Source organism: Neomonachus schauinslandi, chromosome 4 (genome assembly GCF_002201575.2).
Source record: "Neomonachus schauinslandi chromosome 4, ASM220157v2, whole genome shotgun sequence".
Classification (NCBI taxonomy): Eukaryota; Metazoa; Chordata; class Mammalia; order Carnivora; family Phocidae; genus Neomonachus; species Neomonachus schauinslandi.
The window spans coordinates 77,769,358-77,796,813 of record NC_058406.1 but is presented as its reverse complement, the minus strand read 5'-3'; the positions used below and the strand labels follow the sequence as shown (position 1 = coordinate 77,796,813).

Below are 27,456 nucleotides of genomic sequence, written 5' to 3'. Positions count from 1 at the left end.
ATCCAGAAACTAGGACCTTGTCTTCCTTTGAAAACAGCAGACGTTTGAAAGGGACCAGCTCACCTGGAGCAGAATTAACTCTAACTGGGAAAAGAAGCTCCAGAAAACATTTCTGTTGATGCTGATTGTTGGTTTAAACTGTTAAGCTGAACCGAATAACGAGATTCTACCTGTGATTTGCCAACTAATTAGATAAATAGAATAGCAGGTGTGCGAGGGGGTTGTCTGTGGTGGGAGGGGGGTTATCCACGACTAATTTGGCTCCTGAGAGCTCTACCCATTGTCTATAAGTTACTCTCCCATTATATACCCTCTCTATAAATTGACAATTTCTTAGTCACTGAATATTTTCACATTGTCTCACTCACTCTCTTTATTCTTCTGTGCCCCAGTGAAGACCGGAGCCGCTAGGGTGAGCTCCCCTGTCTCCCAGCCTTGGCTTCCTGAGTCAGTCTGCACCTGCACCTCCCTGGCCTCCTTCCCTGCGGTGTCCATGGAATGCAGAGTGCCCCTTCCCCTGCCCAAGGCTAATTCCACCCCCGCCCCTTCCTGGGGACCCCATCAATCATCCCCCACTAACTTTAGCATCTTTCTTTCAACTGGCTCTTTCCCACACACTAACATGGCCAAACAATCTCTCCTGTCTTCAGGGAAACGGAGACCTGGTTGACCTGATGCTCCCCCTGGCTCCCGTTTCCAACATCTGCCTGCACAGTCAAGCTATGTGTCGGCAGCTGCCCGCTCCCGTCTCACTCTTCAGCTCTCTGCTTCTGGGTTCTGCCTCCTTCAAGCCATTCTCACAGGGGTCAGTCATCGAAGCCAGTGGGCTTTATGCTACCCGCTCTCCTCAAGCCATTTGGTACTGAGGAACAGTTCTTCCTTTCTGTGGCTGCCAGGGCACCCCTCTTTCCAGACCTTTCCCCGTCATCTCTAGTTCATCTAACTCAGTGAAGCACTGAGTTCTGGTCCTTCAACTGCTCTTTAAAAAACGATGATTATTAAAGTATGACAGACATACAGAGAAGTGTACAAATCCTGAGTTTACAGACTGATTTTCACCAGCTGAACACACCCAAGTACCTGGCGCTCAGATCAAAAGAAAAAGTTTCCAGCACCCCCAGAAATACCCCTTGCACCTGCTTACAGCCACCTGCCCTCCCAAAGCGTAACCACCATCTTGACTTTGAACGTCAGAGATGTGTTTTGCCTGTGCTTGAAATTCATATAAATGTGGACTACAAATGCTTTGTGTCAGGTGTTTGTTTTTTCCTCAGCATTGTGGATAGGAGAATTAGCCATATTTTTGCAGGTATAGTTTGTTCATGCTTACTGCTATAGGAGCTTTGACGGAGAGAATACCTCACAATTCATGTATCTGTTCTGCTGTGATGGACATTTGGGGAGTTTCCACATTTTACTATTAGAAGGCATGCTGTGATAAAATACTCATGTGCCTGTTCTTAAACGGTGAGCTCCCTAGATTTCCATTCTAGACCTTTCTCTCTCTGTGGTCCCTCAGAGTGGCTCTGGAATATTTTGGAGGCAAAGATTGCTTAGGCATGAGAGCAGTGTCTCTCTCCTCTCACTAAGTAAGAAAGAAAGCCTGCGGAAATGTTCCAGGTGAACATGTTTTCAAATAGTACTATTTTCATACGCTAAAATTTAGTAACACCAGCCGAACAATAATAACAACCTGAAGTCCAAAATTCTTACAGGAAAGGTTAAATTAGTGCCAGCTATGTGCAAGATTCTCAGAGGAGAGATTAAATTAATAAAATATAATTTATTTCTCAGTGTATGGAGCCAACGATTCCATAATACCACTGAATGCTTACGTTCTATTAGCTTGGTCTTAATTTCTACTCCACAGCAGTGATGGGACCTGGACCTCTTTTATGACACTGTGTAAATGTTTCTAGCAAGGCAAAGGAGAAGATGGGCATGCCTTTTTTGCTGCCTTGAGTGGCCACGTCAAAGCAACATACAATAGCTCCAAACCCCGAGACTCACTAATGACACCATGTCAAATAAGAGTCAAGATCCAGTAATACATGAAATCAAACTGTAGATATTTTAGGTAAGAGCAAAGGTCTGGGGTTACACTCACATCAAGTCTGTAAAGAAATTTTTTGTGCATTTTGCTATTGCTTAGTAATTCAGAAACTTTTTTTTTAGTATAATCATTCTCAGGAAAAATATAAAATTAAATCTAGCAATTAGTACTTCATAAAAATAGATATTAATTTTATGCTATCCTGAGGAGGTAGGGAAACATGCACTACCTCAATTCTCATGACTTCCAATTTTTTCTCCTCCAAAGATATTTTTAAATATGGGACTTTTCGAGATTATTTTTGTGGAGAAATTCCTCTACTCAGTGCCAAATGGTTTTGAAATAGTCATCATTTCTCTCTGATGATAAACTATGTGGTGTTGCTTCCACTTTTAAAAACAAAGGGGAAAATGTGTTTATAGTTTCACTTTGAGGCTCTTTAGAGAGAATTCTTATAACAGGGAATGGTAAATAAATTTTAAATCGAAAGTTGGTTCAAAACTAGGAACAAATATCAATACCCCTCTTGACTCACTGGCCACCAAAGTGTTTGGAGGATCAGTTGATATTCTCCACGTTTGGATCAATTAGAAAAGAGGTTTAGTCCTAGCTAATAATGCATGATGACTGATGAGTTTTAAACCTGCCACACAGAGGGGGGCAGCTGTGTCCCAAGGACGGCCGGAAACAGGGACAGGGCCGCCGCTGGGACTCACGCCCCTCGGCCTCGGCCTCTCTGTGCATTCCCTTCCTTCCCTTTTACTGCACACCGGATTTCTCCCGTGGTGGGGTTCGCAGCCTCTGGGCTCCGCCAGCCCCTATGGCGCGGCCCTGGGTGGAGGCGACCTCACACTTGCATCATTCTGCGTTCTGCGTTTAGCTAGCAGAAGGCCCCTGTGTGAAAAGAAAAAGGCGCTCCTTTTTCTTGGATGCAGTCCTCTAGCAGGGCTCCGGGGTCAGTCGGCAGAAGCAAGCCGATTTCAGCCCGAACTCTGCTCCTCGCCTGGGTGCCTTTGCCCGGAGGACCCACTGAAGCTAGGGTCCCCGCACGCCTCGAATTTCTCGTAGCTTCTGTCCGTGTGAACGGGGGCTCCTGCTTCCCTCTGGTTACCCCTGAAATGCCCCCGCCTCCATTTGCCAAATGCCCAGCCACTCGGGTCTTCAGCTTTCTCTTTCTCTTCCTTCTTAAAGGAGCCAACAGAGTGGCGGCCTGCTTTCCTCAACAAAGGGCTTACACGTGAATTAGAAGGGATTATACTTGGCAGGGGGAAACTAGCCTTTAATCCCCCGGAGAAGGACACGGCAGCCCGCGCGCCAGGGCCAGAGGTGCCCCGAGCGCCATTTACGACCGTCGCTGTCCCTCCGCCGACGGGGGGCTCCGAGGGGATCCCCTGTTCGTGCGGTCACCAGCATGGGCTTTGTGAGACAGATCCAGCTTTTGCTCTGGAAGAACTGGACCCTGAGGAAAAGGCAAAAGGTAACAAGTGCAGTCTGTGGTCTCAAAGTGAGGTGTGGAGCAAATCAACAGTGGATGGGGTGGGTTGGGGTGGGGGCAGGGAAGGTGAGCTGTTGGTGGGCCCATTGCCATTCAGCACTGAAGCGACGGTTAGGTGACTGCTCCGTGAACCTCTCCGACAAGTGTCCTTCACAGGAAGACCTGTTTCTCTGTCCAGAGATGGACGCTTTCCACCTGCAGCCCAGCACGGCCACAGTATGGTCTTCTTTTGCCCTCCCTGCATATGACTCCGTTGCCTGGCCCTCCCTTCCCCCACCCCCTGGCTTTGAACCCTGCCAGTCCAGCGCACAAGCCCTTGAGTGTCCATACGGTGCTGTGGGAAGATCCTCAGCCCTGAAGAACGGGCTCAAAGAAAAACAACACTCTCTAAGAGCCTCCCAGACCAACGACACTATGTTTCATTGATTCTATGAGGTACACAGGGCTTTCCACATTTTCACCTTTCTGACATGGGGATGCAGCTCACAAGCAAGTGACAGTTTAACTAGACACATCTGTTTCTTTCCTAGTGTGCAAAAAAATAACAGTGCATCTTACAGTTGAGGGTGTCTTAGATTCAATGAGATACGGTACCTTCTCAACCAGCACAGACATTTAACTGAGCCCTTTCAGGGAGCAGATATAAGGGCTGGGCTAGGCCAGGGATAAGGAGAATGGATTTGTTCCAAGCCTCCATTTGAGATGGGTTTTGGCAGGTGGGCAGGGTTTTCCTGGGCGTTGGAAAAAATGTTAGGGGAGAAGGGGGCCAACGGGTGGAGCATCTGAAGGCCTGTGATTGAGTGTCTCGGTCAGAGTTCAATCAGAGAGAATCTGGAATATAAAAAGGTGTTAGCTAAGTCCGAGGCTGGTCACTGAGGGGATGAAAGTGAACAAGGTATCATGGAGGTAACAAGTGTAGGATGTCCCTTCCACCCTGGTGTTGAGGGAACCAAGGGAAGAGCGTGGAACTCTCAGCACTTGGAAACACAGAGATGGTGGTAGAGCTCTAACTCGGACCTGGGAGGGAGGGGTGCAGTGAGGCTGCTGTTGGGGTCTCCCACCCAGTCCCACGAAGAGGGACCCTGGCTAGATTTGGAGCGGAGGGACAATAGCTTAATCATTAGCCCAGAAAAGAGCAAATAGCAAAGGACATAATCCAACCATGTGCATAGGTGGTCGGTCCTTTCTGCTGTGTGTCACTGGGATAGGACTTAGGGAGGCTGCAGGGGGAAGCCAAGTTAGGACCCCCCTCAGACATGGGAAACACCGCTGTCCTCAGGCTGCTCTCCTTGTCAAAGCTACTCTGATTATCAAATTAGTGTTGAAGTTATTTGTCACCCTCAGGAGCCAAGCGCTAACAGTAATCAGACACTCAATCCCTTGCTTCCATGAGTTTCCCTTCCAGAATGAAAATAGACAAAATTAAGCAAGATTCGCTATTAAATTCATGTATTTATTAATGTGCTCCTTCAATCAACAAATAATAATCACTAGGCACTGTGCCAGGTGCTGGGTACACAAGGGCAGACAGGACAAGCATGGGCCTTGTCCACATGGTGTTCACAATCTATGAAATGCCAAGGAAAATCCAATCTGCAACTGTTTCTTTCTCTCTCTTTCCCATAAGAAATTAAGATTCTCACTTAGTTCTACTCTTTTTTTTTTTTAAAGATTTTATTTATTTATTTGAGAGAGAGAGAGAGAGCACATGAGAGGGGGGAGGGTCAGAGGGAGAAGCAGACTCCCTGCTGAGCAGGGAGCCCGATGCGGGACTCGATCCTGGGACTCCAGGATCATGACCTGAGCCGAAGGCAGTCGCTTAACCAACTGAGCCACCCAGGCACCCTAGTTCTACTCTTAATGTGCTCTTTGTGGCCCTCAAAAAATATCCTTGAGGACTTTACCTGCTGAAATGATTCCATTTCTGTGGCAAGCATGTTTCTATTACAGAGAATAACTCTATTTTCAAAGACAGGGTTTGGCTCAGAGGCTCTCACCGGCTCTGCTCCCTTTCCCTGGCGTTGGCGGGTGTCCCCTGTTCAGGGACTCCGTCTTTCCCGCAGTGTGCTCCCAGGGGGAACACGTTGCCAGCCTCTCAGTGGTGAGATAGGACCGCCCCGGCTGAGAACCCTGGCTGGGGGAAGCTCCCGGGATTAGGCCTGGTCTGGGCTGACATTCATTTGATGCCATCCTGCTGGCCTGCAATTTGAGATCTCTGTCTGGTGTGCCTCCAGCCGACTTGCCCACTGCCACCATATTCTGGGAATGACCAGGATGTCTGAGTAAAGATGGAGGTTTCTTCTACAGCCCCCAGCAGCTCTGACAGGGGTCCGTGGCTCCTTCCCTAAGCTTTTGGTTCTTCTGGAAGGTTTTGCCTCAACAAAATGGTTACTCTAAAGAAAGTACAACACACCTAACCCATAACTCAACTGCTAGGTTTTTAACTGCTCAAACTTCCATGGTTCTGGGCATTCTCTGTTGTGAACAAGGGCAAAACAGATACCAAGTTTCCCCATTCCTCTTCTCCCAATCCCTGAGGGCATGAGATGAAAATCTTCAGAGCTCTGCATTCCTCCTTCCTTTTTATTTTCTTCCTCCGTTAACACTTATCAAGTATTACTAAGTGGCTGGCACTGTACTGTCACCTCAGGTCCATGAGAGAGCTACCACTTGCGTCCCCATGGGGACTGATGAGGTCAGTGAGGCTTCAGCGAAGGTTAGTGACTGGTGGGGCTGGCAGACATGGCCATTACCCCACACTGGGGTCGTGGAGACTGCAGAGTCAGGGTGGCTGTCTAATTTATCATCCAAACCAGGGCAGTTTTGAAAGTCAAAGGTGTTACTAGGAACAATGGCACCAGGGTAAAACATATAATCTCACACTTGACCTGGCGAACTGGGCCCATACAGCCAGGACAGCCTGCTGAGTTAGACGCAGCCCCCACTCTCGGGGACCTCAGGATGGTGGGGGGGGGGGGCGGCGCCGGCGCAAGGTTACGGACAGCATAAGGGGCCCGGGGGGGGGGGAGAGGGGGGGGGGGGGGGGGGGGGGGGGGCGTTGCTGAGGATGGGAGTTCTGGGGGCTCAGGAGAGAAATGGGGTTTGGAGAGCGTGAGAGAAGACTTCTCAAGGAGTTCGGCCATAGAACGGGCACTTCCCATGACAAGAGCTGTCCCCACCGTCCTGGACAAATATACCCTGCCCATATTTGCCATGGGCCAGGCCCTGTGCCAGGGGGGGTTTATAAAGATCACTGGGTGTGCCTCCTTTCCCCGAGAGCTCACAGTGTTGGGCCTCCCTGGTGTCATCCCCTTGTCCCAGCTTCCATGTCAGAGCAGGATATTTGGGGAGGCCTGAGGACTCATGAGAGGAGGGGTGTCCTGGACACCTGGTGCGGCAGCAGGCTCTGGTCCGGGGCCCAGCATTAGGCAAGGAGAAGTTGGCAGGGTGCAGGGAGGGTGCAGGGAGGGTGGGCAGCCTGCCGCAAGCATACCCAGGTCCTGGGTCTGTATTCATCCAGGCAAGAATCCTGGCTGGGCTGTGGGTGCCGGAGGGAGACTCAGCCCGTTTCAAGCCTCGGCTACCCACCTTTAAATTGGAAACAGACTAGGAGGGAAGGAAATCTAGCTGGCCGAGATTTAAAACAACAAGCACAACTCTGCCCTTCCCTGCAACCCCTCCTCCCCCATGTAGATTGAATGGTAAAGAGAGGGGGAGGGGAAGCAAAAAAAAAGAGAGAGAACAAGGAAATACCAGTTTGGGGGGAAAAAATTTTTTTCCATCGGCCCCTTCTGAGCCTTGGCTGGGCTTAATTAAAGTTACAGACATGTTTAAAGGGAAAGGGTGGGGGGAGTCAGAGCTGCCCTGAAAACATGTTTTTAATTACGCTGTGGAATTTCTCCCTGGGGTATGCCTGTGCACAGTTGAGCATCAAGGACAAGGATGCCGCTTTGGGGTGGGGATGCAGAGCACGACTGGGGCGGGGGCCACAGGGAGAGGTTGTTGTGAGGACCTGCCTGGCTGGAAAGGAATGGCCGGTGGTCTTTGTGCAGGAGGGAGTGTGAAATGCAGCCCCTCCAAAACAAACCCTTGCAGAGTTAGAACAATAACACGGACCTCTCAAAAAACGTTTGTCCAAGATTACCAAGCACTACCTATTCCATTGGGTCTCAGCCCAGCTGCACATTGGAATTACCTGGGAAGTGTTAGAAACAAACAAACAAAAAGCAACCTGAGGTCGCACGCCCAGAGAAACCCGGGTAATTGATGTGGGGCATGGCCTGCATTCCCCCTGCCTGATTTCTGCCGGCAGCCACTTGGGAGCTGCCTTCAAAAAGGTGGTCAAGTGAGGGGCAGGGACCCGGGGCAGAACCAGCAGCCCGAACTCAGAGATGCGGGGAACGTGGACACCTGCAAGTCCGCACTCGTCCTAGGCACCCCCAAAGAATGAAGGAAGGAACAAGAATTCTGATCTGGTCCCCCCCCCCCACTGGGGGGGGCTTCAAATCACAATGCCTTGCAAAGACCAGATACTTCAAAAATACAGGAACAAATGAGTGAGTAGAGGAGAAAGTGTGTGAGGAACACGGCAAAGACGGTGGGGGTGCACCAGCTTGGGTTTGGGTGTTTTATCCGTGGGACAGGGAAGCCAGGCTGGCTGATCCCTCTCCCGGTCCAAGCCCTGAGAACAGGTAGAGCAGGGGACGGTGAGTGGTCAGTTTCTCAGGAAGCCCCATGTTTCCAATCTGGCAAATGAGCAGTTCTGAATCCAGAAAGGGAGAGGGGGAGAAAACATGAATGGGACGGGGGGCCAGACCTAAGAGCTTGCAAGGTCATTTTAATGATAACCCCCTTGCTCTTCAGCTGGTACTGTGTGTCGTGACCTACAACGTCCCTGTGGTCTTTGTGGGAAGTGAGGGTCAGGAATAAAGGGCTTGTGTTTATTGAATGTTACCTTGTACCAGATTCTGCTCTGGGAGGTAGGTTCTGGTACCAGCCCCTGTGTTACAGATGAGGTCCCGAGGCATGGAGCGATTGGATGGGCAACCCAAAGTCATACAGCTAATAGGGAACAGAGCCAGACAAAACCCACAGGACTGACACATTCAACCCTTAGGGGATACTGAAGGACAAAATAGTCTCATTTCACAGATAGGAAAACTGAGCCTTGGTGATGAAACAAGCCCGAAAGTGATTCTTAACCCAGATCTTCCCTTTCCCAAATGTCTGACATACCAGACTACTCCCAGACAGACATTGCTACATGGAAGGAAGCGGACTGACTTGGGAGAAAGCCAAGGTTGCACACAATTGTCTTAAGGGGAAGAATCAGATGTGTGGAACCTGGACTGGTTGCCTCACTTCCTCGGTGAAGACAGCACGAACGACTTCCGGTTTCATCGCTTGCTCCCATCCCTCACCCTGTGATCTTGCCAGACTTGCTCCCTGATCTTACTCATGGACAGAAGGACCTGGGATGGAAGGCATGAAGCCAGTGTACAGAACATGCCCCTGGGGGTGTGGTTTGTTAAATCTGCAAAGTGTCGGTGACCTCCAGCTTCCCAAGGAGCCTCCGAGACTGGTCCTTGACAAAGGCTCACTCATTCCATATTTATGGGGCACCTATTATGAAGCTGGCCCTGTGTCGGGTGCTAGAATCACAGTAGTGACAAAGATAGACAGGGTCCCTGCCCTCAGACAGCTCACGACCAGTGAAGGTTCCATTTCCACGAAGGAGTAATGACCCTGATTTATGATGAATGATAAGACAAGGGACGGGCAGGGTGCTGTGGGAACAGCTGTGCAGGTCTAGTAAGGGCGAGAGTGTTAACAGTGAGATAGAGTCCCTGGGGAAGAGGCTCAGCCCTCTCCTCCTCCTTGGTTTGCTGGCCCTGGGGGAACTGCCAACATTCCAACGGCTATCAAGTGTGCCAGGGGTCAGTCTCTGTAACACTGGATGGGATGTCCAATGTTGATGTTTTGCCATCTTGTAGGATCATGTGTCAGGGCAACCCTGAAAAGTGAGTGCCTTAAGGAAAATCTACATCATGTATAATATATAATAATATTTTGATGTGTTTCCTCTAACATAGCTTCCCTTGATATATTTTGAATAAAACATTGAGTAAAAAGTTACAGCTGCATAATCACCACCTGCCCTAAACACTTTTTGTTTTTTCTTCAATGCATTATCTTTGCCCCCCCCCACCACCACTTTATGTTATAATTTGCAGTAATTCTGTAGCCAGCAGACCCTAATAGCAGGAAAGGAATAAACCTTTACTGAGTACCTGTCATGGTGTCTACCACTTTGCTGAGCATTTATGTACCTTTCTTTGAAAGGAATGACAAAGGGTTAAAGACCATGCAAATGGCCCCAGCTGGTCTATGCATTAAGTCTCTCTCCATTCTTAGCCAGTGGCACAAGTCGTCCTTCAGACCTTAGGAGTTCCCTTCCTAAGGTCTCTGGAGTGGGGGTTGGGTAGAAGAGCTATTCCATTCCCCAAATCACATCCCCCTCCTCCGCTCCTCCCCCGCTACCATCCCACACCTGCAACCCACGCCCTCATGTGCAATGCCACGGACTGTGGCTCCAACAACCAACTGCTCCTTCCTTTGGAGTCAAGAGTCCTTAAACTCTAAGTCGAACCTAAATTTAAGTTCTGGCTTTCAACCATAGGTTGTTATCAGCAGCCTCTGCCAGTACTGTCAAAACTGACGGCCTTATGCCCTTCTTTCTTCCTTTAAGCAAGGAGAAACCTGTGGCGGGAAAGACGTTGGTAAACCCAGATTTTTGTTGACCTTGCTATGGATCACAGTGTTTCAGAGTCCTTTGCTCATTCATTCAGTGACCACGTATGCAAGATCTAGTGTGCCCTAGAAGAAAGCAGGGCAATGGGGAGGGGGGAAAGAGCTCATGAGACACGTGAGAGCCGGTGGGGCCCTACAGAGCAGAATCTGTATTCATGTGCACAGCGACATGGGAGAAGTACGGAAGCACACATCTTGGTCCTTGATGAAAGTCCTGTGTTAATGCAGTTTCCTGAAATAGAGGCAGGGTGGAACCCAGATGGACACAAAGTCTTGTGAGTCTAATATCTCAGGAGAGAGGTAGTGAGGGAAAGGGAATAAGAGAAGGAAGCCTGGGGTGCCCGGGTGGCTCAGCCGGTTAAGTATCTGACTCTTGATTTTGGCTCAGGTCATGATCTCAGGGTCATGAGATCGAGCCCTGCGTCAGGGCATGGAGCCTGCTTCAGATTCTCTTTGATTCTCTCTCTCCCTCTGTCCCCTCCACCCCACCGCCGGAGCTCTAGAGAGAGAGGGAGAGAGAAAAGGAAGTCCTTTAGGAAATATACCACAACCAAGCCCTATTGCACAGACACGTGCTGAGTTGTGTGTCCACTCTGGGTGTGTCTCCTGTAATCTCTTAGCATCACTGGTCTTTTTGTCTTGTTTTTCCAGATTCGCTTTGTGGTGGAACTTGTATGGCCTTTATCTTTATTTCTGATCTTGATCTGGTTAAGGAATATCAACCCACTCTACAGCCAACATGAATGTAAGCATGAAGGGGGGAAGCCCTGGCAGGTCTGGAGGTCCAAACCTTTCAGTTGGAAAGATCTTGGGGGTTTGGGGTGCCAGGATTGGCTCTACTCATCATCATGTCCTGCCTCCAGTGCAAAAAACAGAGATTGTTCAGCATGATACAAATGAACTTTTTAATCCTACATCTTCGCAAATACTTGTATGTGGTTATGGAAGCATTGTGAAATTAGTTTTTGTTTTTGTTGGTCCTTTTGGGTTTTTTTTCTATACCTAAACTCTTACTAGTTTTAAAGGGAGCAGATTATAAATGGGTTCCCTAAAATATTCTGGAAACCAATTTAGGGAAATGAAATATACGGTGCTAGACAAGAATGAGAAGGGGTGGTATATAGCCATGTGTAGTAACATATTATTTCTTGGATCCCAGAGGTATCGTGGGACCTGGGCTGAGCCTGTGAATGCCTGTTTTATACTCTGCTCCTGGGGTCTTGTCTGCTCCTCAGTCTCCTATCCATCAAACTCTTGCTTCTTTACCTTGTTCTCTCTGTCCCCCCACACCCCAATCCCATCAACCCCTCCCCCCCACTGCCAAAGGAGCCCATAACTTGCAACCTTCTTGCATGCTTGGGGTAGGTGCTCATAACAGTTGTGGAAGGAGTAGATGAACCTCCTCTCCTAAAGCATGAGCAACACTGTGGAGCCATCTTGAGCTAATATCCCTCCACTGTCCCCCCTTCTATGCCCCCTCCACATGCCCTCCATGCCTCTAGTAGAACATTTGTCCATCACCCCACTGCACTGGGAGCTTGAGAGGAGAGACCCTGTCTTCAGTACTCAGCACAGGGCCTGGCATATATTAGATGCTCCTGTTTCTTAAATGTTGATGAATGAAGGAAAACACCAGAGGGGCTGGGCTCCTTCCTGCAGAGGCCCCAGCAACTAGAAGCGGCATCCCGCATGGTTTCCATAAGTAACTCCTTGTCTTCATTTCCTGTCTTCAAGGCCATTTCCCCAACAAGGCGATGCCCTCAGCAGGAATGTTGCCGTGGCTCCAGGGGATGTTCTGCAATGTGAACAATCCTTGTTTTCAAAGTCCCACCCCGGGAGAATCTCCTGGAATTGTGTCAAACTATAACAACTCCATGTAAGTGTTGAGACTCCCCAAAATCTTAGGATATGGCTTGAGGGCATTGGTTCTTAACCTGGGGGGCTAAAGACCATTCCGAGAAGCTGATGAAAACCGATGGCCCCTCTTCCCCCCAAAATGGACTCACACATAAAACATTACATTGTGCATAAGATTTCAGGGGACTTGTGGACTCCAGGTTAATAACCTCTCATCTGGGGTCTAATAATAAGTCAAATCCCATAGGAAGAGAGTCTACCTTTGGAATTCCCTTTCTGAGCAGGAGGTGGAAGAACATGATGTGAGCATGTCCTATAGACAGAGGCTCAGGGACGTGCACAGGGTCATCCTTCACCCACCGGGCTGATCTTGAGTTTACCTGAGGGACACCAACAAGGGCTTATTGGGGAGTGGGCTTCACTATACTTAAATAAACACTAGGTCAGATGGAAACAGATATTTGGTTACTCCCGTTTTTTTCCTTAAAGTAGCTCTGGATATAATTCCTCTGGGACAAACCTGCATTTTGACTCAAGAAAAGGGACACTTGGCAAGTCAGCCTAATGCTCAGAGGTAGCCTTCCCCACTAGGAACAAACTATGGTTGCTTTTGCCCTGCCGTGGCAGAGGAGAGTAGTGGTGATAGAGACTTACCGCCTACAAGCCTGTAATATGTATCTGTTTGCCAATCGTTGGCATATAGAAAGACAGAAGAGGGAACATCAGTCTTCCTGAGAATGTCAGGGAGGTGACATTTTAGCTGAGCTCACAGGGTTGCAAACACTTGCTTGGAGACTGTAACTTGCAATCTATAACTTCAGCCTGAGTCCCCTTGAGGTGCCTGAGAAGGAACACCTCCCCATAGAGATCGCATGGGGTCGCACAGTGGGATCAGGGAGCCTGGGAGACACCTGAGTGGGGACTAGCTGGGGCTTTGTGGGACTGGCACTGGTGGTGTCTAGAACCTGAGGGAGTTGGGGAAGGGGGCTTCAGACTCCAGCTGCACTCAGCATTTGAACCAGGAAACCTGGGTTTCACATTTCACACTCTCATTGTAGGTGAAATACGGGCTTATTCAAGGTTCTTTTGCTTGCAGGGCAAAGAAGCCCATTCCAACAAGCTGAAGCTCTAGAAGGAAATATATGATTTGGACACTAGACCTTCTTGCAAAGCCTGGGGAAGCTAGGCAGGCGTCAGGAGGTGCAGGACAGGAGCTGGATGGCTGGGCCTGCAGGGTTCAGCCTCTGTCCCTTGCTGGGCATCTATTATATTTATCTCCCTCCACCGACCAACGTCCCTGCTTCTCAATGCCCACAATGGCTCTGGTTGCCCAGTTCAGAGCACCTTGCCTCAGGCAACTGGAAGAGCATCGGTGAATAACATTCAAATTCCTGGGAACATAGCTGATTGGTTCAACTTTGTTTTCCTCATCCAGTCAGCCACGGCAGAGGGTGTGTGTGTGTGTGTGTGTGTGCACGCGCATGTGTGTGTGTTTATGTGTGTGCTTGCGCGCGTGTGCTCGCAGGGAGGAACTTGTGGATTAAGCATGGTTGTCCATGCCTATGATGGCTGGAAGGGCAGGTCTCAGAGAAGTGGCAACGCTGGGAAGAACCTCCAGTACCATCTTCTAATGTCATCCTGCTTAAGGCTTCTCTGGGCAGGAGACACACAGAGCATGGGGTTAGGAGGTGACTTGGCCCCGCCGAAGCTGGAAAGCTGAACAAATGGCTCACCAGCTCTATTAGCCTCTAAGTACAACGAGGCCTTTTCTCCTTTCTCCTTGGTCCTCTCCTTCGGTAATGTCATACCTAGGTCAAGCATGTGGTATCTGAAAAACTAGCAGTGTTATTATTATTATGAAAATGACAACGATATCTTTACTGATGAAGCTTTGTCTTCCTTACAGCTTGGCAAGGGTGTTCCGAGATCTTCAGGAACTGCTCATGAAGGCCCCAGAGACGCAGCACCTTGGCCATGTGTGGGAGGAACTTCACACCTTTTCTCAGCTCATGGACACCCTCCGGACTCACCCTGAGAGAGTTGCAGGTATGCTGGGCTTGCATGTTCTCAACCATCACTTGCCTCTCCCTTGCCTCACCCGTCAGAGAGACCAAAGGCATGGGAAAGAGCAGGAGATTTGGTGGGAAAAGATATCAGAGGAGGCAGGAGGGAAAGGCTCTAGAGGTGGCATGAAGCTCACCCTGGTGAGGACTCCTCTTTCCATCAGCTTAGAAGTTAGGAAGTTGAGGAGGGCAGGAAAGTTCTCATTCCAGGCAAGTCTAGAGACAGAAAGGAGAATGCCGAGAGAGGTTGCACTCTGGTAAGGATGAGGCTAGGTTAAGTCTGGAAGCAGGAGAAGGAAAAGGTGTGGGAGCATTTTCATAGAGCACTAGAGAGTGAGCGAACCAGGACCATGTAGAACCAATGCCAAGTAAGGGGCCAGGGAGGTCAGAGTGCATATGTTTATTGTGGCATAAATACAAACGATCATTCCATTTCTTCCAGGGATATTCAGCATCCGGGGCCCTGAGACACAGCAGGTGTGGAGGGAGGTGATGCAGGGCTGGGGGTTTTAGGGAGGTACTGCAGAAGGTCCAGGAGGCAAGGGGTTGAGGGTGGTGACTAGAAAACAGGCAGCATCGGGTCCAGGCTGCGTAAGGATGGATGGGAAGCCAGAAGTACTGAAATGGCCTGGAGGAGATGGGGGGGACAAGGGAACAGAGGCCTCTGGGAGTTCCATGATCCTGCTTAAGGACTGGGGTACTGAACGGGATGGAGGGCTTGACGACTGTGGTCAAAGACTGAACTCTGCGCATTCAGGATTTCGAAGGCAGACAGGAGCAGTGAGAAGGAGCCCCTGGTGTGGCCACAGTGGCTGAAGGGGGGCAGAGGCAAAGGTTGAGCTGATGGAGGAGACTGAAGCAATGAGAGGCCAGGCTGTTGGGTCACTGTTTGTGCGGGCAGGTAGCAGAGCTGGGCACCAGGGTAGGAGACCCCTCCAGGGGTCATCACCCATGCAGCTGGAGAGATGGGTCAGAGTGGGTGCCCATGCCAAGGGCTCCCAGAGCAGAAGTGGAAGGACCGAAAGAAGAATGACCACACCTTGGGGAGGGCGGTGGAGGGAAGCAGGGGGCTTCAAGAGTGCAGAACAGTCTGGAGGGGAAACTATCCTTAGGAGAATATTATCCTCTTCCCTCCCGGCCACCTTCTCCCTTCTGTCCATCTGGGAACAATGAAGGACAGGAGTATGTTCAGATGGCATGCTGAGGTGACTGCATTACATTTTAATTCTCTCAAAAATAGTAACACATGTACTTTATGTAGTAATTTTCTGCAGACCAGATTACAAACACGACCTTCTTTGCTGCCCTGGATAGAAGAGTTACTTAGCTCAAGCTTGAAGGACCTTCTAAGGTGTGGGCACAAAGAGCATTTTCGTAGTAAGAAATTCGGGGGAGAGGCAGCAAGCAGAAAGCACTGTTGCCAGGATTAAAGAAGCAGATGAGAACATGGGCTGTCTAACCCCTGGAGTGATTGCCTACCCCATTCATCCAGTGGGATCTGGAATGAGGCAGACATTTCATTTGGTTGTCTCATTGTCCGATGGAGTCCAGCTGGGAGGAAATGTAAAGGAAGTCATTTCAAACCACAATTTCTCTGTGGTCTTTACAGTGTGTATGTGAGAACCAAAGTCACAGCTTCCCAGCCCCAACACAGAACTAGTTTTGAACTGGCATACAGGTGGTTCCTTCTGCTGGCCTTCAGGCTGTGGGGGAAGTTCTCCAAATGAGAGCAGCTTCAGAGATCTGGGGAGACAGGGTGGGAAAAGGTCAACCAAGGCTCCCCAAAGGAATTTGGAGGCTGGGAACAAAGATTCTGCAGCACCCTTGACCTCGGTGGCCATAAGTGGGGACAGGGGACCATCCTCAAAGTCTCTGAAGGAATTCCAGGCCAGGGACCGAGGCCCACCATCAACATGGCAGACTATATCAGGGTCCATCCCAGGGTCACCTGGGGACCTTGCTCACTGTGAACATTGAATCCTTGGCCCAAAGCCCCAGTGGAGGGTAAAGCCTTCGAGAGCAAGGTAGGCGGCTGTCATTGGTATGTGCTTTTGCCTGTCAGTCCCCAGTCACCTGGGAAAGTATGCCGATGGTTGACCTGGGTGGCCTTTTCTTTTCCTAGCAAACCTGTCCTACAGCATTCTCAGCAGGGGAGGATTAATGATAAAGCACCAGACGGGAAGCCCCCTCCCCTCTCACGCCCAAGCAAGCACTGTGGTCTCTCACTCATCTTCAAACACCTTCTTCCCATGAGCCCCACACATTCTCCTGGCTTCTCTCCCACCCCAGCCCTCAGCTCCCCTCAGCTCCGTGGGCCTCAGCAGCCCCCTCCCTCAGCCTCTTCCCAGGGAAACGAACAAGAAGAACCACATTTTAAACAAAATTTATTTTTCTTTCCTCGGGGCCCCCGTTCACATTTCTCCCTTGGGAGTCTAGTGGAGCTTCCGTCTGGTATCTGCCACCTCTTACACTCTCCCTACAGGGTGGCCCCCACCCCTCTGCAGGTGTGTGGAACCAGCACGCTCCCACCGCTTCCCCCTAGGGCCATGGCAGCCCAGTCACCTGGGCGAGGGCGGGGAAATGGCTACCCTCCCCAGCAAGATATCCGTACGGAAGGTCAGGTGACTGAGTTAAAGAATAACGAATTGATAAACAGTCAAATGGGGTCCCGACTCTCAGGTCATGACAACAGGTATTTATTGGGTGCCTCCTGTCATTCCACAGTCATTTATCGAGGCCCTGATTCCATGTCACGCTCTTATGCTGGGTGTCAGAGAGAGGTGACCTCAAGGGCTTACATCTGGGTGCCCAACATTGCTAGGTATGATGAGGGAGGGGTATAATGAAAGCAGGGTCCATAGCCCCCTACTCTCCAGAGACTCTGTGTATGTGTGTGTGTGTGTGTGTGTGTGTGTGTGTGTGTGTGCGTCCATCCCGGGTATCACTGAGGCCGGTATATAACATAATGCTGACTATGGAGAAATGATTGGGGAAAGAAGAACAACTGAGCTGGCATCCAGAGGAAGGAAGAAAGGAAGCTGGGTTTGGAAGATGACATGACTTATGTTATCGGGAAAAGGGGAAGGCAAGAATAAAATAGAGCAGCCCCTTTCAGACCCCCTCCTGCCCCCTGGGCTCCCTCCTGTATTCCGGTTCCCCTGAAGCCTTTGGGCTTTCCCTATGGGAAAGGCGGTGAGCCTGGCTGGTGGCACGACTCCCGAGAGGCTGCTGTGGGGCAGAGTCTCAGGACTGGTTGCCCCTGCCCTAGCTGTGTGGGTAGGCCCGCGGGCTTGACCCATCCCCTTGGAAGAGGAAATTGGCAGCAACCTCCACCTGGACCAGGCTCTTCAGGGAAAGGCACAACCCCAAAACGGAAGCACTCAAGGGGGTAAGGTAGGCCTCTTGGTCACCTGGTGAAGGGAGAATTTGGGGGAGAGAAGATGGGGTGCTGGGGTGTTAGGACCAGGGAGGAGCAGGGACATTTGATAATCAGAGTTAATTGAAGAAGAGCTAAGAGATAAGTAGTCAACCAGGCTCCCGGGGGGAGTTGGGATGTAGACCTGGGCACTTTCATGTAACCCAGACGCTTTCCCTTAATGTTGAAATGATTTCCTAAGAGTCTGGGCCTGTAACCTTCTTTGCTGGCCAGCGCCCCGTGAACTGTGGCAATGGCCCACTGGAGGCTGCGTGTTGGCCCTGGAAGCAGGCAACAGAGGTGGGTAACCTGGGGGTGAAGCCCCCGGAAGGCGTCAAAATATTAATGCAATCAGAACAAGCATCTATGGAGGGGGCTCACTGTTTTCAGGCCTGGGAGTTAACCACTTCACTGTCCTTACCCCGAGTCACCCTCACAATATCCCTGTGAGGTGTGCAAAGTACAGACACAAATCGTTCAATCACTTACCGCAGGCTCACCTTAAAGGTTAGCAGTCCTTTATGCCTCCTTATAAAAAATTTCTGCTTTTAGTATATCCTGGGGGAAGCCAGAGAGAATGTGACTGGGGCTGATCAGGGCACGAAATTATAAGTCCAGGCAATAGACCACCCCCTCTTTCCCACTTGAAGCGTTTCTTGCCCCAAACAGGCCCATCTCTCCTAGTCCATGTCAGCACACCAAGCTTAGAGTCTTAGCTGAGATGACAGAAATGCCAGGAAGAGCCCTCTACCCCATGACAACACATTGTGGACACAGCATGTATGTCCTCTCATTCTAGACTAGGCTTTTTCAACCTTAACACTAATGACATTTTGGACCAGGTGGTCCTTTGCTTTGTACTGGGGAGGGAGGTTATCCTGTCCATTGTGGATGTGTTACCAGCATCCCTGGCCTCTACCCAATAGCACCTGCCCAGCTGCAGCATTCAAAAATGTCTCCAGGCGCCTGGGTGGCTCAGTTGGTTAAGAGACTGCCTTCGGCTCAGGTCATGATCCTGGAGTTCCTGGATCGAGTCCCGCATCGGGCTCCCTGCTCGGCAGGGAGTCTGCTTCTCCCTCTGACCCTCCCCCCTCTCATGGGCTCTCTCTCTCTCATAGATAAATAAAATCTTTAAAAAAAAAAATGTCTCCAGACATTGCCAAATATTCCCAGGGGAGACAAAATTGCCCCGTTCTAGCTCCTCACCCCCATCTGGTTGAGAGTCACTGTTCTAGACCACTCCACAATGCATCTGATGAGCCCTCTCCTGCCCTGAGCTAACTTTTCCCACCTTCTGTGCCTTCTCACTAAGTTTTGCCTGGCTGCGTCAGCAGTAAATGCCGTGACTGTGTTGGTGACAGCCTACTGGCAGGAGCCCTGACCTCCAAGCTCCCAGGGAACCCAAGAACAGAGCCTTCTGCTGAGAGCCAATTAGAAATGTTTCCAGTCAATTCTACATGTTCTCCCTTTTTTGACTTATTCCCCATTCAACACCCTGTTCTTTCATTGATATACAGGAAGAGGGATACGAATTCGGGATATCCTAAAAGATGAAGAAACACTGACACTATTTCTCATGAAAAACATTGGCCTGTCTGACTCAGTTGTCTACCTTCTGGTCAACTCCCAAGTTCGTCCAGAACAGGTAGGTGGATATCACTGGTCCCGGGAAGGGAGGGGTGAGGCCTGAGCCTGAGAAAAACAGGGAAAAACTTGCATTATTTTTCCTTCTCGCTTTTACGTTCAGAACCCATGATTTGTTCCAAATATTCAGAAAAATACCTGGGGGCAGGGGGTGGTCTCTTGAAATAATGAGCCTTCCTGGCATAGGATTCCTAAACAGCCCAAATCCTGGCAGCACTTCAAACAGCTCAGATTTGTATAACTGAAAGAACCTTGGAGAACACGTGGCTCAGAATCCTCTTAGAGTTGAGGAAACTGAGGTTTACTCATGTATTCATCAAATATTTAGGGACATTTTAGGTACCAGCATACAGTAGTGAACAATATAGGCAAACCCCTGTCTCTGGGAGCTTACATTCCAGCCGGGACCACAGGCAATCATCAAATAAGCAAAGATACGGAGCGTTTCCTGGTCAAGATAGGTGCTGAAGGAAAATCTGGCAGGGCTGGGAGTTAGGGAGGGGCTAGGAGGCATGGGATGGGGGCAGACTGAAATGAGATGGTCAGGGAAGGCCTTCCTGCCCGGTGGTATCTGAGCCCACCTGGCTGAACAGACGGCAGCCGTGGGAAGAGCTGGGAGAGGAGAATTCCAGTGTGAGAAACGGGCCGTGCATGCACGGTGTCTGAGTGCACGGAGGGAGCTAACCTGCCCCGGTTACAGACCTCTGATTTCCTGCACGTTTTCTTCTTGGTGCCAGCCAAGCTCCTTCTTCTATGGAGCCATGACCCCCAAAATCTATCTCATGCATTTCATAATCTCCTATATGTGTTCAGAGCATTTTTACCACTAACACAGGACTTTCCCATCTGTGGAAGTTCTGGGCCTCACGGCTCCTGCCCAGCATCCTGGGCACGCCGGTTCCTGGCATGAGGAACACAGTGAGAATGCAAGATAAGCGGCGGCCCGATAGTGCAGACACCCATCCCGCCTCTCCTGGCCAGGTCTGCACCTCCTCCAGACTCCAGGGGAGACTGAGACATAAACAGAGAATTTCAGGGCTTGTGTCAGTACAGAGATAAAGGTCTGAGCCCAAAGGAGGGAGGGGGAGCCCACACGCCCGGGCAGGGCCGGCTCTGTCGAAAGGGGTTTTGGGGCTGGTTCCCTGCGCAGTGGTGAAGCCCATACCTGCTTTTCCGGCTTCTCCGTCTCTGAGGTTTTCCCTGAAACTAGACGAGAGGAACTGAGGGTTGGCCCTGAGACGGGGTGTCGGGGCCCTTGGAGCGCAGTGCCCACAGTGCCCGCAGTGCCCAGGCCCTTGAACTCAGGCCTGGCTGCCCTGCTCCACTCGCCCTCACACCCCCACCTGGGTTGGGGGGGGGTGGGGGTGGCATCCATGGCTCATTCTCCCCTTTGCTTTCTCTTAGCTCATAAAACTGAAGTCCTGGAAATGCCTGTGATGACTTCCAGTTGGTAATAAAAGGGAGATGGAGATAAGGGCAGGAATTTAGGGGAAATTTCTTTCCAGTTCCTCTCAACCAGATGTGACATTTGGAGCTTTACTTGCTGTGCTGTTGGCATCAGAGCTGAGCCTTTCATGTGGGCAGAAGGGGCCAGTGTCCCTGGGCTGTGCTATTATGTAGTGTTGCTTGCTCTGATGAGCTGGTGCTTCCCTGATTAGCAAACGTCAGAGCTTAAGAGGAAGCCCAGAGTTCCTGCTGCTGGAAGAGGCTGGTCGTGTTGTCCCAGCTCCCTCTGGGCCCTGTGCCCTCCCTGCTTCTCAGCGTGGTCGCCGGCTGCACCTGCCTCCCCATCAGCCCATCGGGTCTCCATCCAACTGTGCCACTCCTTACCAGCACCGTCCACCACAACTTTCCTCCACGATGGCAGTGTTCTCTCTCCATGCCGTCCAAGAGGATAGCCACCTTGAGGATAGACCTTTGAGATGGGGCCAGTGCAGCTGAGGAACTGAATTTTAAGTATTATTTAATGTTGATTAGTTTAAATTTAAATAGCCACGTGGGGCTTACAGCTCTCTGATAGGTCAGTCTCAGCAAACATGGGATTTTGTTCTTCATCAGGGGCTGCATGCCCTTCCTGGGTCCTCTCGGCCTGGCATCCGAGTACCTCTCTCCCCATCTAGGAAATTGTTAGACGATGAGAGGGGAATAGTTGTTTGCCTCATCACTCACCCCACCCCCAACCCCAGCCTTGTAAACTCCTGGACTTACTTCAAGGCCCAGCTTAAGTGTTGCCTCCCCTGTGAAATCATTCATAAACCCTCCCTTCTTTGTTCTGCCCCCCTCCCATTTCCCTACTCAGCAAAGAGCTAAAGTAGTGATGAAGCACAAGCTCTGGGTTCAAATCTCAGCAAGGCCACACAGTTAACTGTGTGACCTCAAGCAAGTTAAGTAACCACTCTGTGCCTCTGTGTCCTCATTTGTAAAATGGAGACAGTAAAAGTGCCTATGATTGTTATGGGGGTCAAAAAAATTAATATATGTAAAGCACTAAGAACAGTGCCTGGCACACAGGAAACACTCAAAACACACTGGCTATTCTTAACACTCCTTCTTCTGTGCTCCGGTTTCACTACATTCAATTGAGCACTTACCGCTTTGCCTGCATTTCCAGCCAGCCGGTAAGCTCCTTGGAGAGCAGAAAACTCACCTTATTCTCTGTATCCCCAGTAACTGTTCTAGTCCCTGCAGAATGGGACTCAGTGAATGGGCATTGAATGAATGAGTCTCTGTGTGAAAGAAGGAGCCAGGACCTTCATAGTGTCCCAGCTTTCCCACTAGCCTGCTGTGTAATTTCTCCTCCATCACTTTTCTCCCCTAGAATATTAGAGGTTGGGCAAAGTGAGCTCATTGATTCCCTCCACCTCAGAATGTTTTAGACCCTGGGATTAGGGTTGGGGATAAGAAGCAGTGTGTGGGCAAAACAGGAAGGCTCTGTTAGAACATGCACCCAGTTACAGTCCCCTGAGATTGATGGAGTCCACACCGACCCCGTGTCAGCCGTGACCTCATTTAGTGGGAGGTGGGGGTGGGGTGGGGTCTAAGTAGAGCCTGAGCCTGCTCTGCTCTCCTGCCCTGAGAACTGTGTAATTGGAGGTCCTGGGGAGACTCCAGAGGTCAGGGAAGCCCATAAACCTGTTCGTGGTACTTGGGTGTTGGGAGTCCAAGACTCCAAGAGGCCAGTTACTGTACTAGGTGGCCAAGGGTCTCTGGCAAGGGCTGTGGCCTCCTTGGTCTCCGAGGCCATCAGCAGACTGTGATTCATTGTCCAAGAGTCATTGTCGATGAGCTCCACAGGAGCTATAGGATGTGGTTTATCCAGCAGTTGGGGTCACCAGATAAAATACAGGATATCCAGTTTAGTTTGCACTTCAGATAAATGAATGATTTTTTAGCGTAAGTATGTCTAATTTGGACCCTATTGGGGACATACCAATACTAAAAACTGTTCATTGTTTATCTGAAATTTAAATTTAACAGGGCATCCAGGATTTTTATTTGCTAAATCTGTTGAGAAAGGAGAGAGGGGGCTGGTCATTTGCCATCGCTCCAAATGAATTCTAGCCACTCCCTGTCCTCAGCTTCAGGGGAGTAGGTCCTGATGGTACCTTAGCATCATGCTAGGAATGGATTGCTCACATTTTAAGTGGCTCTCTGATAAAATGAGGCTTGGGAATGTGTTAGTTTCCTGTGACTGCTATAACAAACCACCAAGCAAACTTAGTGGCTTAAAACAACACAAATGTATCATCTTATGGTTCTAGAGGTCGGAAGTCTGAAAGTCAAGGTGTTGGCAGGGCTTTACTTCTTACTGGGGGATCTAGAGGAAGATCCGTTTCCAGTTTCCAGAGACTGTCCCCACTCTTTGGCTGGTGGCCTCCTTTCATCTTCGAGGCCCTCGGTGGCCAGTCAAGTCTTTCTCATGTCACATTACTTTGCCCTTGTTTCTTCTACCTCCCTCTTCTGCCAGGCTTGTAAAAAAAACCTTGTGATTACATTGGGTCCACCTAGATAATCCAAAATAACCTCTTTATCTTAAAGTCGGCTGATTCGCACCCTTAATTTCATCTGCAATCCGATTTCCCCTTGTCCTCCAACATAATGTATTCGTGGGTTCTGTGGGTTAGGGCATGGACACCTTTGGGGTGGCTGGTCTTCTCCTACCACAGGGAGGTTTCCAATGTTGCTTCTCCTCCCTGCAGTTTGCTCACGGAGTCCCAGACCTGATGCTGAAGGACATCGCCTGCAACGAGGCTCTCCTGAATCGCTTCATAATCTTTAGCCAGCGCCACGGGGCACAGACAGTGCGTGACGCCATGTGCTCCCTCTCCCAGGGCACGCTACAGTGGGTGGAAGACACTCTGTATGCCAATGTGGACTTCTTCAAGCTCTTCCGTGTGGTAAGGGAGATATTCAGCCGCTGACCCCTTGGAAAGTAATTCCTGGGTGCAATGGGGCCTGGTGACAAGTCATCGGGGACTCATGAATTGATGGTCAGGAGGCCATGAGCCTGGTGTTCAAGACAGTCCTTGAGGAAGCTCCAGGCTCCAAAGGCCCAAGGAATCTTGGCCAATAATATTTTTAAAGCAGTGGCCCAGGCACCCAGCAGTCACTGTTAGGTTCACCATTAGTTATGTGGTTGTGGCATGTGTGAGTCCACTCCCAATGTGGAATAAATCCTCTCCACCACCTCTAGCAGTGTGCAAAGGAGAAGGCCTGGTTTGACTCCCTGCCCTACTTACTATTTCCTAAGATAGTTGACCTTTGCTGGCCCCATCACTCATCTATATAACAAATATAATACTTTATAGAATGGCAGAAAAAAAAATAGGTGCAAATCATTAAATAAATTTTAATAAATCAGAGCTTCACACTCTGGGTCTGCTCTTGACCACAAAGGTTACTGTTTCCAGGTAGAAAAGAATAACGGAAAATTTCGTTGTCTCAAAAATTTGGAAAGCCCTCATCTAGCACAACCCTGTGTTCTAGAACCGCATCTCAGACACACTTCTTGGGACCTGATAATACCTCCTCTCTTGCTAGAAGGATGAGAGGGAATTATAAAAAGGAGGTAAAGAACAGCAGTTCTTACACTTCAGAGTGTATGAACATCATGAGGGAAGCTGGCAAAAGATGCAAATTCCAAATTGCCATCTCCAGAGACTCATCTGCCCTGTTACCTTAGGTGATTCCAGTGGAGGTCATTATAGGCCATGCTTTAAGAAACACTCAAAATTAGAATCCTTCAGAGAAGGCGACATGTATAAAAATAGACATATTGTTTCTATAATTATAAAATGTTTCTAGGATCCAATTGTGTTTTTTTCTTGTGCCTGCATTTTAATTTCTGAAACTGTGTTGTAGGGTATGTCAGTCAAGAGAACTTGGTTCAGGAATTTGTGTTTTACCTTTTTATGGTTGCTCTCTCAAGTCCCCGAAAACCCACTCTCAGCTTGTCTTACAAAGCAAGTTGAAGGCTTTTAAAAGCAACAACAACATAAATAAAACAAGGCCCCTCAGTTTTTGGCAGAGTTCACACTTGATTCCTTTCAAAACGTGACTTTCCCTTGGAACGTTACTCAACAATGTTCCCAGCTCATCAGGGTGGGTCTCCAGAATGGTAAGAGGGCCCACCACTGAGAGCCCGGGACCCCAGAAAATTCCCCTTGGCTCCCCATGCCGTAGGGAGAATAAAAAGGCATGTGGTTCAAACTTCTCTGTCCAAAATTCCAAAAGGAAGTCAATTTTAGACGCACTCCTTGGTTTGTTTTCAGAATCGTAAGAGTGAATAAGGCAATAAAGATCCCTTATGCTGGGCAGCTGAACACCAGCAAAGCTGGAGACCAGTACCTGTGTTTGCAGAGGTGTTAATGTCCTTGGGCACCCAGGACAGTGCAATCGTCTGAGCAATAGAAAAAAGGCAGGGTCATGCATCTCTTTTTGAAGTACCTTGGCTGCTGGTATAGGTAAATGTACCCTTGGAGCATGACCAGCAATACTGGGAAGACAGTTCTGGATGTAGCAGGATCAAGGGAGACCTGGGCAAAACTTTCCATTAGGGGCTGGAACCAAGCTCAGATCACTGGCTTCAGAATGTTTATCACAGAAGAAAGACCAGAAAGTCTTTCCTTCTACAAGTGCTAGAGTTCAGAAACCAGAGGAAAACTTTGGCTGGTCGCCCTTACTGACCTGAGACATATCCTGTGTGCCTGCTCACCACCTCTGTTCGTGAGTTCATGCACTCAGACCTGACCCGGGTGCCTTCAAGGGGCCAGGCACTATCCTGAGGCTGAGGCTCCAACCATGACCCTACCACCCTCACTGAACTCTTAGCCTGAGAAAAGCAAAAAGACCATGTCACAGCAGTTGGTGTTAGAAACACCCAACACCCACAACATTTGGGCGCTGGAGCAGTGGTTCCCAGCCTGGCTACACACTGAATCACTAGGGAGCTTTTAAAAACTACCAGTGCCTGGCCCCCACCCCAGAGATTTTGATTCCGTGGGCCTTCAGTGTTTTTAAAAGCTTCCCAGATCATTCCAATGTCCAGCTGGGTTGGAAGCACTGACCTAGAACATAGGAGTTGGGTTCCCAGGTTGAGAATCACTGACCTAGAACATAGGAGTTTGATTTACAGCCTCAGTTTCTGTAGACCAAGCATAATAATAATACCCCAAATGCCACTAAGGCTTCAAAGCACTTTCATTTGATCACCCGTCAGACCGGGGAGCTGTGGACTCATCTTCCCTGCCATTCTCTTAACAAAGACAGTGTAGCCCCAGAGAGGGCCTGGAGGAAAAAAAACAGCAGGAGGTGGGTCCCCAGGATTACCCCTACCTGCCCTTTCTTGCTCCTGTTCATCTTTGTGGGGAAAGACCAGCCCAAGACAGGACACATGGAGTGCAAGCAAAGAAGACGGACATCCTGTCTGGTGCTCTTGACATGAGCTTCTTCATCTGACAAATGGACAGAGTGGCTGAACATTTTTTTTTTAATTACTAATAAGGAAACCCAAAAGAAACTACAGGCATGAAGACAGGATTTTTGCTTTCATTGCTCCTGTACCCATCTTATCCGTATTTTCAGAACAGCCCTGAGAGCACAGCAAGGCTCAGGGAAGACCCTCAGACCCTCCGAGAGGGACATCGGGGAAGCAGCGGCTGCTCCAAGGCCAGGGGTGGGGGCCTCTCTGGGACGAGGCTGTTATTGCAGCTGGCTGGCGGGCAGCCACGCTTAGCCCCAGCACCGGGGAATGCTGTGCCTTCTGTTCTCCTGGGCTGTTTCTCATACGCATGTACACCAGTGTGCAAATAAGGTTTTATTAAATGCCAAGGCAGTGCTCATTAACAAAGAAGGAGGGGCAATGTCCGTAAGCTGGGGCGATGGCCCCGGCGCCTGCTGTGGAAGGAGGGGGGTGCGTGGGAGTAGACCCGGCCCTCGGAGCTGAGGGGATCCGAGAGGAGGGTTTGGCGGTTAGCACCAACTGGAGCCAGCTGTGTTTTCCCTCGGCCCCTCAGAGATCAGAACCCAGTGTTCTCATCCTCAAATAATCCCGACTCAGTCACGGTGGCCTCCCTCCAGCCGACCCGTCCCTGAACGTACACTCACGCACACCCGGCGCACGTGCCTGCTGGAGCGTGCCTACCGGAGCGTGCGCGCTGACACGCAGGCGCGCCTGCGCACGCGCACAGGATGCCAGGGACCTAGGTGGGCGGTAAGGTGGCTGGGTTTTTCTCTGAGAAGCTCTAAGCCCTCTTGGTTTCAGCTTGAAAGAGCTTGCCTTCCACCTGTGGTCCTCTCGGACTTGACGCCCTCAGCTGGAAAACCAGCAGCTCAGCCCGGGGCCCACGGTATCGGTATCATGTATCATGCCGGCCAACACTACCTGAAACATTTCACACCTCGTAAAAAATGGTATGTCAGTTTCGGGTGAGGGGTTGGGACGTTTCCCATCTGATTTGGCCCAAGGCATGAATGCCCCTCCTCCTCCTCCCTCTATGGTCCTTCCTGTTTTCTGACTCTGGTGCACAGCTTTGAAATCTTGCTGAGAAGCAAATCTGTCCCTTCTGCTCTGAATGTTTATTTGTGGAAGTTCGGCAGGGGAACGGAGGCTGTGCCAAGA

The 27,456-nt window shown here is 50.0% G+C and overlaps 1 protein-coding gene across 1 annotated transcript in view; it reads left to right on the top strand.

Annotated features, from left to right (window-relative positions):
* The first annotated feature begins 3,424 nt into the window (after window positions 1-3,424).
* The window catches only part of ABCA4 (ATP binding cassette subfamily A member 4), a 134,258-nt gene continuing 110,226 nt past the window's right edge, over window positions 3,425-27,456 (top strand). Inside the window, exons 1-6 of the mRNA XM_021690258.1 lie at window positions 3,425-3,530; window positions 11,010-11,103; window positions 12,093-12,234; window positions 14,122-14,261; window positions 19,211-19,338; window positions 23,537-23,734. Coding sequence (XP_021545933.1) covers window positions 3,465-3,530; window positions 11,010-11,103; window positions 12,093-12,234; window positions 14,122-14,261; window positions 19,211-19,338; window positions 23,537-23,734 — 768 coding nt within the window. The 5' untranslated portion in view covers window positions 3,425-3,464. The remainder of the gene's footprint in view (window positions 3,531-11,009; window positions 11,104-12,092; window positions 12,235-14,121; window positions 14,262-19,210; window positions 19,339-23,536; window positions 23,735-27,456) is intronic.